This window comes from Nyctibius grandis, chromosome 7, assembly GCF_013368605.1.
Source record: "Nyctibius grandis isolate bNycGra1 chromosome 7, bNycGra1.pri, whole genome shotgun sequence".
NCBI lineage: Eukaryota > Metazoa > Chordata > Aves > Nyctibiiformes > Nyctibiidae > Nyctibius > Nyctibius grandis.
Window position 1 is genome coordinate 10825807 of NC_090664.1, and position 12496 is coordinate 10838302.

At 43.8% G+C, this 12496-nt stretch overlaps 1 protein-coding gene across 1 annotated transcript in view; it reads left to right on the forward strand.

Moving 5' to 3' along the window:
- Window positions 1-627: 627 nt before the first annotated feature.
- The window catches only part of ZNRF2 (zinc and ring finger 2), a 63062-nt gene continuing 51193 nt past the window's right edge, over window positions 628-12496 (forward strand). Inside the window, exon 1 of the mRNA XM_068405517.1 lies at window positions 628-1395. Coding sequence (XP_068261618.1) covers window positions 669-1395 — 727 coding nt within the window. The 5' untranslated portion in view covers window positions 628-668. The remainder of the gene's footprint in view (window positions 1396-12496) is intronic.

The window sequence follows — 12496 nt, forward strand, 5'->3', positions numbered from 1 at the left end:
CCCGCGGGCACCGCCAAGGGCCGCCCTCAACGGCCGCTGTGCGCGCCCGGCCCGCAGACACCACACACCGCTCGCCTTCTGCCGCCGGCAGCTTGGCTGTGACTCCTTCCTCGCGGGCTGCCCCCTCAGGCGAGCAGGCAGCCGATCCCCCCGCGTCCCGCCCCGGCAGGCTCCGAGCGACCCCGGCTCCGGGACTCTCCCCCACAGGGTCCGCCTCGCCCAGTGCCCGCCCACCTGGCGCTGCCCCGCACCTTGCGTGAGGCGAGGGGCGGGAGGCGGGGCGAGGCGGCAGGCCCGGCCCGGCCCGGCCGGTCGCGCCGCGCCGCCGGGGGCCGGTCCCTCGCCGCGCGGGGCGGGGGGGGGGGGGGGAGGAGAGGCGGTGGCAGCAGGGGCTGCCGCCGTAACCGCTCCCCATCCCGCCCGCTGGTGCCGCCCCCAGTATGGCGACACAATAGAGGAGCGGCTGCGCCGGGGTGACCGCCCCCTCCCGCCTCCCTCGGCACAGGCACGGCGCGCCGCGGGCGAGCGGGCGGCCTCGGCGGCGGCGCAGCTGCTGCCGCCGTTGCCCCCCACAGAGCTCAGCGGCGGTGGCGGAGGATGGCGGCGGCGGCCACGGCGGCGGCGGGCACAGCAGCAGCAGCGGCAGCCAGCACCGTCCCGAGCAGCTCATGGTGGCGCCCCAGACCCGCGAGCGACGGCCGCGCCGGGGCCACCAGCTGAGCCGGATCCCGGCGGGCGGCTCTTCCCTCTCGACACCGACCCACCGAGCGACCCGTTCCCCGCCCCCGGCGCGCCCTCTCCCTCCTCCCCGGCGCGACCCGCGCCTCGGATCGCCCCTGTCGGGGCCGGACTCGTACCGTCCCCGGGCCCCGTGGGGAAGGCGGCGGCGAAGGGCACCGGGGGCAGCGCCAGGCGGCGGCGGGACCATGGGCGCGAAGCAGAGCAGCCCCACCGCCGCCAATGGCCGCACCCGGGCGTACTCGGGCGGGGATTTACCTTCCTCCAGCAGCAGCAGCAGCGGCGGCGGCGCTAACGGGACCGGCGGCCGCTCGGCCGGCGCTGGCGGGCGGTACGCGCACCTGGCGGCGGCGGCGGCGCCTCATGCCGCTCCCGGCGGCGCGACGGCGGCAGGAGGAGCGGCGGCGGGGGGTGCCATGGGGTCGGCACCCCGGAGCAGGTCCTTAGGGGGGGCCACCGCCTCCGGGGCCCGGGCCGCGCAGTCCGCCTTCAACATCCCCCACAGCAGCGGGCCCTACGGCTCGCAGGACTCGGTCAACAGCACCCCGGAGGAGGGCGGCCGGGAGCGGCCCGCGGGGGGCGGCGGCGGCTCCTCCGGCGGGCCCCGGCTGGTGATCGGCTCGCTGCCCGCTCACCTCTCGCCGCACCTGTTCGGAGGTAAGGGCCGGGGCGCGGCGGGAGGGTTTAGCCGCCTCTCCCGCTGCCGGGCGCGGGGGGTCCGGCCGGCTGGGCAGGCGGGGTGGGGGGTTTCCTTCCCCGGTGCCCGGCCCGGCGGTGGGACGGGTAATGAATCATCACTTTGGGGGGAGCGGCAGCTCTTTCAGGCTTGCGCCCGGCGGAGCGGGACACGGTTTGGAGCCGGGGTCTTCAGGCCAGCGTCTCCTACTGTTTGTTAACGAGAGCTGTGAAAGGGGGAGGTTAAAAATGAAAGGAACCCCGTGGCGGTGCGGTCGGGACGGCGAAGAGGAAGCAGAGCCTCTCCGGCCGGCGACTTTAGACTAATAGCTGTAATCAGTGCCTGTGTAAATACTCTTGCTTGCTCCTTACATAATTAGAATTTAATTGGATCATGTGTCTCCGCCGTTTATTCTAAAATCGGACCAAACCCCTCTTTAGGTACTGATTAATATATGGTTGATGCTTGTTCCTCTTTCTAAATTCTCGGTTCTGAAAGTCGATTAAGAAAAAACAGAAGTCCAAGTCAGTTTCTTTGTTTATTTTCCCCCTAAGAGATGAGAAGAGCCGGATAGCTGTCCGTGCCGCTGAAGTACAGGCTTGCAGCACCGGTACTGTATAGTCTTGAGGACAGCCACATGTGCTCTTGAGGCAGGAGAAACACTAAGCTAAACTCTGAATTAACCAAGAAGCTGAGGCCCTTTAAGGGGCGTATTAAATGTGGAACAAGTTGTCATCGTTTTTTTTTGTCTCTCCTGTGATATTGAGATGAATAGGGCTGGTATAGGACTTACATTTTACTGCCAGTGTTCTCTACCTTGAAGTTAAATATCTGCCTGTAATTCACCAACTGTATTCAAAGTTGCTGGCTACTTTCAGTACTGCTTATTCTAAAGGTCGTTGTTCGTGTAAGTCAAACATTAAGGTGCAAGGTGACTTTTTTAGTGGATTAATTATCTTGATAATTCTAACATACATATGTATGTATTATAACCTGTCTGAATACTAACCAACTTCCCTGAAAGCTTTCTTTTAGGAAAGAGGAGGCTAATGTAAAATTCCTACGTTTCTGTATTCTAGTTAATCTGTTTGTGAATACTATTTGTAGCAGGCTGGGTTTTCTTCTTTCCTGTAACGCGACCTGTTGGTAGCCAAAGCAGGTCTCTCTTCAGTCTGACCCTCATAGGGTGCGCAAGGTTTCTGTCACATGGCCTGCCACCTGTGTATTGTCGGTGTGTTGACCTGAGGACAGCATAGCTGTTACTTTCTAGATCTAAAACTGCCTCCTCCCAGCGCAGTGGTTGAACATTAACAGAAAGCTGTCAAACCCTGTTATAATAAAGCAATATTTGCCCTTAAGGAAGAAAACATAACTATTCTCATAGTACCAAGCTGCTCAATGGGAGTGCTTTGTTGCAAGGATACTCGTTGTCCCATTGTGGTAGCTTGTGGGGGAAGAAGAGTGTGTGTTTCTTTTAGTGACAAAAGGATGCCCTGCCATGGAGTACTGTGAAGTTTGTGCTAAGCACAAGGGAATCATTAAAATATGTAGCCAATTGTTGCTCAAAGGTAAAACTTTTTTTTTCTCCTTGCTTAAACATTGTCTTGCAACCTGCCTTGCTGCCAGCAGGGACTGGATTAAATGTAAATGCAGTGATGGGGATCGAGAACCTAGGAAACTGTTTATTCAGATGCAGAAAGGTTGCTTCAGAATAACTCTGGATTTAGTCATACTTTTCTATGGCACATAATAATCTATTAACTGCTGTACTACACCGTATTTTGTCTTTTGTGAATCTCTGAAATTGGCATATTAAAGAGGATATAGGCTGAAATGATGCAAAGCTTGTGGCTTTTCTGGTAAGGAAAAGTGCTAGGAGGGGTACACTCTCTTCATCTACTGTCTAATAAATAAGAAATGCCATATGTTAGGGGTTTGAGTAGCAGATTTCAAAATACACTGTCCTTATGTGGTCACAAGATGGTCATGAATCTACTTGATTTCTCTCTTCTAAAAATCTCAGTATTTCTTATTGGGATGAATAGCTGTTTAATCATAATACTGCAACACCTGTGAAGAAGGCCTCACTTGAAACATTATTATTTTTTGCAATTCAAGTACTCTGTGATATCAGTAATACATTACTCCACAGCACATTGAATGTCAGCATCCTTATTTAGTTGCATGCTTTGTGTTTTCTTGATTCGTTATGATAACTAGATGCTTGGAATGAGTAGCCCTACTGGAGATCATACATTAGGAGCATCAGCATGGTGAAAAATAACTTGAAGTGTTGTTTTTGTCCTGATGGTAACTAGCTTAAGCTTGTCTAGGTGTGGTATCTGGCATTTATCTTGTGTATCATAAGCATGCTTGAAGTCCCCTCCCTCGTTTTGTAACTTGCAAATTAGCCAAATTGTTTCTTTTTATCTTGAAGACTACTGAAATTAATTCTGAGGATTAGTGATGCAATTGTAAGAAAATCAAAGCAAAAAAGAACAAGAATAACTTCCATAAGTTGAACTGAATCTCTAACTATTTATGTTTTTACGCATACTGCTTGCCTTCATCAATCAGTGACATGTGGGTGTCGCATTTGTTAAATTACTGTAATTAATTTGCCATTAGTGAATTACACTCTATTGTTACTTTTACTGAGCAGCTTTGCATGCTGAAGTGATGTATAAATATTAACTCTCTAATGTAACATACTTAAATCCATACTATGGTTGTTAATATGCCCTTTGAACTAGAATATAAAAAGTATTATGTTACTGTATGTTAACGTATTGGCAAGTATGATCAGTTATTTTCTGTATTCCTTTAATAGGAACTGTAGTAAGAGCAGCCTTTCCCGACTGTGAGGGTCTGATGTTCCTGTCTGACCTCAGGCTAGTGCACCTTTATGATCAAAGTGTAACGGAGTAAATACTGCAATGAAACCTTATGTCTCACCTCAGGGAGAGTTCAGTTCACTCAATAATTGGAGCCTTGGTCTCACAAAAAAAGAAAAGTATATGTGTTTAATTTTGTGCTGTGAGCATGCCTGGAGTAGGCTTAGAGCACTAAGCAGAGCGAGACCCAAATTCCGTAAGATCTTACAGCACTCCCAGGTGCAGAGGCCAAACCTGCACGTGACGTTCAAGTGCTTTCTTGCAACACAGTGCCGAGTTCCGGCTTTCTTTAAGGTGATAACACTGCTATCAGGAATTTTGACCAGTAGTTTCCCGCTCTGTTCCTCAGTGAACGGGACTTCCCCTCTCTCCCAGCCCCAAAGTAAATATTCTTACCTTCTACTGAGAACAGCCTGTAGAAGAGTTGGCCTTGCGATCCACAGTTAGTTTTTTCCACTGTGTTTTTAGGCAGCAAGTGTTTTTGCGTGGACTGTCAGCACTGCAGCAAAGCTACTGCTGTAGTTACAGTATAGCTTGTTTTTGTCAATGATGCTTGCAGCAATTGGTTCAGCTAAAAATGGACAATCTTTCAAAATTTTCTTTGCTTTGGGTAACTGCTGATGTGTTACTTCTGTCACTTAAAATGTTGACAGCTCCTCAGAACCCACTTCATATTTGTGATCCTGTTTCTGGGTGGTCACAACAGGGAGAGTTCTTGGTGAAAACACCCAGTATAAGTATCCTTCTAGTGTTCAGATTTCAATCTTTTCTTAGGAGTGTTGTTATAAGACAAGAATAAAGTCTTTAAATATTTTTTGTCTTTAAAAAGTCTCTTAGGGAAGAATATGTAAAAATTCAACTGAAGATAGCAGAAATGTTACATATTGGGTCCTTTAAATTTCCACGTCAGTTCTTCATTCGAGTCGATTAAGCAGAGAACATACAAGTATTATACAGAAATCTCAGATTGTGTTATATACGGTCATATACAATTTTATATGACGTATTTATAGACAGGTTTTTAAATATATAATGTTGTCAGATACACTATAAATATATAGTGTTGAGAGTTTCAGGCCTATGTCAAGACTTGGAGTAATAATTTGGAGATTAAGTTGCATCTGTTCAACTTATTAGGAGAAGGAAGTTTGTTATGTTCTTCTGAAGCCAAATAACAATCAGGCTTTTTTATTAAGTACTTTACAGTGCAGGATTTATTGCCAGCTACAGAATGTATGTAACACAGTATGGGTAGAAACATATAGGTATGTAGTAGTAGCATTTGTTTGTAATAATAGCTGGTAGAAGTAATGAATGAATTCTTCATTCTATACAAGAAAGTTCATGAAAGCCTCAGGTTATAACCTAAATTACTTGTTGAATTATGGGAAGCAGCTATCAGTAGAAGAATGATGTGAAGTCTCAGAAGTTTTTTAGACATCTCAAACTGCCTAGAAAGCCGCATCTTGTTTTGTTTTCCATCTGATCTGTTTAGTTATATGGTCCATTTGAATATGTTCTTGAGGTTCTCTTCATCTTTTTCACACCTTTTTTTTGCAGGGTACGACTATCTTTTGGTCACTTCCTTGCCTTTCTCTCCCAGTATCACACAAGTACTATTGCTTCGAGAAATCGTGAAACTCTTCAACATTTCAGACTTCAATGCTGTTCCTGTTTTGCTAGCCAAAGTTGTATCTCTGAGGTCTTTGCCCCCTGACTTGGGAGAAGTGTTGGGAAGCGTGCTTTGCAATGAGACTGTTGGGATATTCGTGTGTGTGAACCATGTTAGAAGCAGTGAAAATTGCTATTGCAGTTTCAGCCCGTATGCCTTGGTACCGCTTGACATACCTTCTTTTCCTGGCAGTTGGAAATTTGTTTTTGAGGAAGGCCAGTGAATCTTCAATACAATATATATTTCTCTAAATTACTTTCTGACTGTTCAGAATGAGGAAAGAGTGTAAGGATTTAGTCTAATAAAAGCTATAACTTTTCCATACAAATTCTGCCTTTTTTTTAGAGGTATGATAACACTGCTATTTGCTTTTGTGAACACAAAAAAAAACCCATGTGCATTTTCAGATAGTTTTGCTGTTGTTGTTCATAGGTCTTCCAAGGTGCAGAACAGTGAAAGCTTAGAGGCTGTCTCTGATTTGGTGTTTTGATTGTTTCTATTCACTTGGCTGCCCCAGTGAAATACAATCATATCTATGTTTGTCCACTTTGGAAAAATGAGAGCAATAACAATGAAAGGCTGGCTGAAGTCTGCTGATGGTAGAAGAAAGTTAAAATGGAGGCCAGTTTAGGAGCTGAGAGAAATACGAACATGACTGTACATGTACAAATAACTTCACAACAACCACAGACTGGGGGGAAGATAGATGTGTGCCTCATTTTCTCTTCAGTTATACCTGTGAGTTCTCTCCAAAGTGAGAGAGAAGAGTCACTTCAGCAGTCACTGAAGAGATGGGAGGTTTTGGAAATGTATTAGGATTCCATTAACCAAAATGCAGATTGAAAAATCCAGTGTGCTGGGAAAGCAGTTCAAGCATACAGTCTGTTGACAGGGAGTTTCAGAAGAGGTGTTCTGACAGGTGAGTTTGAGGAATCCGATCCCTTTTCAGGGTCTTGCTCTTCCTGTACTTGATGGGCTCTTCTGTTCCTGCATACATATAGCGGGCAGCATACAGATCCTGGTTGGCAGCAGAGATGTAAACTCTTCTAAGGAGTGGATGTGGGACAGGAAAAAGAAGCAAGAAGTCCACCACCGCCTGCTCCTGCTCAGTCAGGAGGCTGGTGTTAGTCTCCAGTGTTAAATATTTAGACAAATGAGCTAAAAGAACAAAATGAGCACTGTTTGGATCTTCTGGTAGTGCTAGTGAAGCCCCTGGGAGCTGTGTTTAGTTTCCTTCAGTTGAAGAGGGAACCACATCTCTGTGATGATGAGAGGCTTGGGGCACTGGAGTAGACTGAGGCAAGTGATAGAGGATCTTTGAAGGGCTTCTTTTTCTTCTCCTCCTTCTCCCTGGTAAACAAAAGGGATTAGGAGTAGCCAAATAATAAAAATGACAATACTGCATGTAGGGGAGAAACATAGTTAATGGTCTGAAGAAAAGGAAACAGTCTAATTATAATGGCATATATAAATATTTCTTTTGGCTATCAAGACAGCGATAATACCTGATTGAGCCTTTGCAGTGCCAGTTCAAACAAGGCCTTCCTCTTTAATGTCTTCTGAATACCTAATCCAACCCTGATATCCTGACAGTGTGCCTCTCCTCATGTTCTCTCACATAATTGCAGACTAGTCTCCAACAACCTCCCTAGTAATTTCTTTGTCTTATAAAGAAAGCCTTTTGTCACTGCTAGAAATTCAAAACTATTTTTAAAACATGTTGCCTGCCCATCTGTTTGGGTAAGTTCTCCTCTCCTGTTCTTGCCAGCTGCTCATGGAAAACGTCATCATGTAAATGTTCTTGATTTGCTGTCTTGGCCTTGCATGAAACTTTTGAGTTTTGAATAATGTTATGAGGGTTTTTGGGTGAATTTCCGCTGCTATTTGCAGAGGCATGAACCAAATTTATATTATTTTTAAGATTTTCCTGCAATGTGTCTCTTGCTCATTAATGGTTTAATTAGTTTCAGGAGAGATGTATGGTCATTTCTACAGATTGTGTTAATTTACTGTGGTAATGGAACATGTTGTTCTTGCAGATGTTTAACCCTTAAAAAGAAACAGTCAAACCTTTGAGTGCTCTGAGTTTTTATTTTGGAATATTTTTAAGGACATGTGTCTTATAAATCAAAAGAAAACAATTTGTGTAAAAACCACGATTACCTGATTAAAAACAGAACAGCACTTTATAGGCATCCAGGATGCTGCCTACTCTCTGGTTACGTATTTCCTAAACAAGTGCCTATGTTCCCAAGGCCACCTTTCCATTGTAAATGATCATCGTGACTTTCGTAAGGATGTCTCTGTGTGCATCCAGTGCTCTCTGGTGTCTGTTGTTTGATAGGCTTCAAATTCCTGATGCTTGCAAAAATGGGAGGGTAAGCCATAGTAAGAATGGGGCTGGTTCTCACTTCCACTTGGCACACGCTTCTGTTCCCTGCATGGAAATTGCATAGTATTGACCTGGAGAGATCAGGAAGCACTCGGGAAAATCTTGTAGGGCTCGGGATGTCTGACTGCCTGCCCAACAGTATGAAGTGTTGTATGGCATTTGACTCCATTACTCTTGGTCATCTTTAGGAACTGACCTACCTGGATGTTTTCTTCTTCCTTGTCTGCTCTATCTAAAAATCAGACCACCACAGCCTGTGAATAGTCCCCAAAGGGTGGGTGTGCTGCATACCATTGTGGATATTTTTAGTAGATTCTGTTTGCTGACTGACTTAATGTGCTATAAATACAGAGTTCTTGTCTGGCATGCACTTTGCATGTCTTCTAGTAACTTGTAATAAATTCACCTAAGAATAATGGCAAGAAAAAATGAGCTGTTACAGTTTATTTGGCTTTCCATATGAAGTGTCATTTATATAAAGCAATTATTTAGCAACATTTTAACTGTAAATGGCTTTTAAAACTAGTGGTGTTCCAAAATGCTTCCTAGTCGGGCTACCATAATTAGTCCCTATGTCAGATTGAGTTATACTGAGATTTCACTATGGTTTTAAAATTTGAAGGTGGAGCTTTTAGATGTGAGGGGTTAGTTGATCATCTGCAGTATTATCAATGCTAGTAAAGTGCTTTCTTTGTAATGTCAGTACTAGCATGTTGTCTGAACATGCATAAAGGCTATTCTGTGGGGAAAAACGAAGCTTTAGTTATGATTCTCCTGGATTTTTTTTTTCATAAAGTATAGGTGTCTATACATTTGCTTGAGTTGAAATCTAGTTAAGGCACTTATCACACTTTTGAAATTATTAGGACTCAATGCAAAAAGGGGAGGGACCCATGTCTTATTAAAGTATGGATGCATCTGTCTTTGAGTATTGAATTTGACACAAAATTGAAGGATGCGTTCTTACTGAATTGCACTGAGCATAACCTAAATGCAGTTCTTCTGTACTGGTAAAATAAAAACTGTCATAGTGTACTTGAACAGATGTGGCCTTCATGAAAGAAATTTAAAACTGATGAAGTTCTCCATGTGCAGCAAAAGAAAGGTCTGCTTAGAAGTGCTTTCTGCAGATTGCCTGAACACAGAGGCAGTATTTTGAGAATCTTAAGAAAATTTTCTTTTATAACGAAATCTGGATCAATCTGTGATAGTCTTTCAGAAAACTTACAAAGTAAACTGTCTCCGTGCTAAGAATTCTAGATAGTTCCCTGAAAATCATGCTGCTTTTGAATCCTGACTTCCTGTAGCTATCAGGAGTTTTATTTCTCGTGGACTGAAGAACTCAGTCCTCTTTGATTCTTGAGCATGAATATGGATTGAAGTTCCAGTATGGGGAAAGATCTTGCCTGTCTTGAGAAAATGCTGTGGCCCTACCAGATAGAGCAGAGCATCATTGATTAAGCGACTTTCAGAGAGATAATGGTGGACGATCTCCAGAATATAAAGAATAGTGACAATAGTAAAATGCACTTCTCTACAGTCATTTAACTGCTTCCACCATGAGGCCGTCCTCTTTCTTCTCATTGTCCTTGCTGCATCAGCAAGGATTACTAGAGTAGCCTAAAGCCAGGATGACTGCAGTAGCCTAAGATGCCAGACTTGAGGATTTGCTGTCCGTTATCTTGGGTGTTTTGCTGTCCTTTGGGAAGAATGAGTTTAAAATCACACACCTGCGTTCTGAATGTTGGAAGCCATATTGTGCTTGTGCAGCAAGTGGCTCGGGGCTCCTGTAGTCGCGTAAACTGGATGAGCATGATTCTTCTTCAGAGGTGATTTTGGTAAAGTGTCCTGAAAGGAAGTATTACTGAGTTCAGGTGTGAAGTACCCCAACACAGGGTTACCTATGCAACTTTCTTCTACAGCTTTTTAATTCTTCAGTGTTGTGATTTTGCAACCTTCATGGACAATTAGGGTTGGTTTCAGTGTTTTGGTTTGTTTTTTTTTCCCCCTTATACATATGGGCATAGTTGTTAGACATAGTCAGATCAGTGTGGATAGATACTTGCTTCATTTCAGTATTGGGAGTAGTACTAAATATATGACAAGTAGATTGTTTGTCTGAGTTCAGAACAAAACAAAGATGACCCCACTTTTTGTTAAATATCTATCAATCTATTAACAAATTACAATTCCAAAACAATAAAATATAATTGTAAAACTACTTCCATATTTTTAAAGTGCTGTGTAAAGAAAAAAAATACCTGCTCCACCCATGCAATAGAACCATAAGGCTGTTGCTGGCTGAAGGGAAATGATCTACGGGAACAGCACGTGAATGAAAACAGCATGAAATTCATATAGGTAAAAGGGCTGCATGCTATCAAAGAAACACCCTTTGAATATCTAATTCAGCTGTCCTAACATTCGGATACTAGATGACAAGTGTACAGGCATTGCCTTGCTTCTTAAGCACTGAATTGTGTTACTTTTCAGTTAGCTTTAATTGTATGTTTGCTACAGCTCAGCCTTGGATTAGTTTATATCCAAATGTCTCATATCCGTGAATTTGTGCGTAAGTGATAACATTTTCAAAGACAGATGATACTGGGCTGCTTCATAACCATGGATGTGAAAAACCACAGTGTTTAAAATGATTTTGAAGTAAAATACAATACTGAATTAGTTACCAGTTTGGAGGAAATATGGATTCCATTGCTAAGCATAATAAATGGTGTGCTAAAACAAACTGATTTTCATGCATGTGATAAGACCAAGATCCAGTGACAGTATACAGCTAGGGAATGGAGGAAATGTTCCTTGCAAATGAGGGACTAGTTCTGCTGCAAACAAAGAAATAAGATGACTAATGCAAATAATGGGTTTTATGTTGCGCAAGTGTGGGGGATGATGTATTTAGCCCAGGTTATTCTCCTTTTTATCTCCACTGTGCCTCTCCAGTTGTAAAGCACACAGTTGCATTCAGCTGATGAAGTCCAAAGGAAATGATGAACATGTCTGGAGATGGAGGGCGAGTTCATTCTAGTGGGCTGGGTGGATCTATGTGACTTCCCTCTACAGGTGTGCAGGCAATCAACCTTTTAAATGTATTTAATGATTGTACATTTTGCTTTAAAGCTTTATTCAGAAGAAATGTTCAAAAGAGTTTTACACTTGGATAATGTCATTTCTTGACATTAAACAGTTTAATATGTTGGGGAAAGCCGTTGATTTGTGAAAAGTGGACTAGAACTAAGCTTTATGAAGACCACTTGAGCTGACAGTGGTGTTGAGATTGATTGTTCCTATCCATGCAGATAAGGTAAGTTCCACGCTGTCATGGAACCTGAGGTCATGGACTGGTGGTCAAAAGCATTCTAGTTTTTAAATTCTGGCCATTATTGTTTCTCTTTTAGGGATTGGCTAGCTGTAATCTTTGATCAAGGTAATTTTGACCACTGGCTAAATAATCTTTTTAAAAACTTGTTAAATATTTGACTCTCTTTTTATTATTATTATTTTTATTTCTTTTAAGTGACAGAGCAAAAAATTTCCAGGACCTCTGCTGCAGTCCTTGCTTTTAGTAGTGCTAGAAAAGTCAGTAGGAATTAATTTCTGTAATTTCTTTAAACTCTTGGAAAAAATTATACTCTGAACAGTCTTTTATCAATGCTAAGTATGACTTGCCTTATATTTGTTGTGACAGACATGCCAGTCTTTCTCCGCAAAGTACTTGCTTATGTATGGCTGTTGCCTGATAGTGGGTTAATGATATTGACCTCCATTTTAGCTGAATATTAATTTACTGATGAAAATACTGGCATGCAGTTTTTGTATTTTTTCTTGGTAGTTTATTGATGAAAAACATGTACTTAGCAGCAAAGCTAGAAGTAGCCAAAAGCATCCAAAAATGAAGTGGATCCTTGTTGAAGTGTACTGGAGAGGTGGTTCTTGTGTTTTGCTGTCCACAGGTTGTTCCTTCCATTTCTGCCATTCCACCAGTTGTTCACTAGTTAACTAATGAAAATGGCAGGTGTAGGGTGTAGTGTGGTATTGAATGAGGGTGTAGCATGGTATTGAATGTTGTTGGCTTTTCAAGTCTGAAAAGCTATACAGCCATGTTGTTG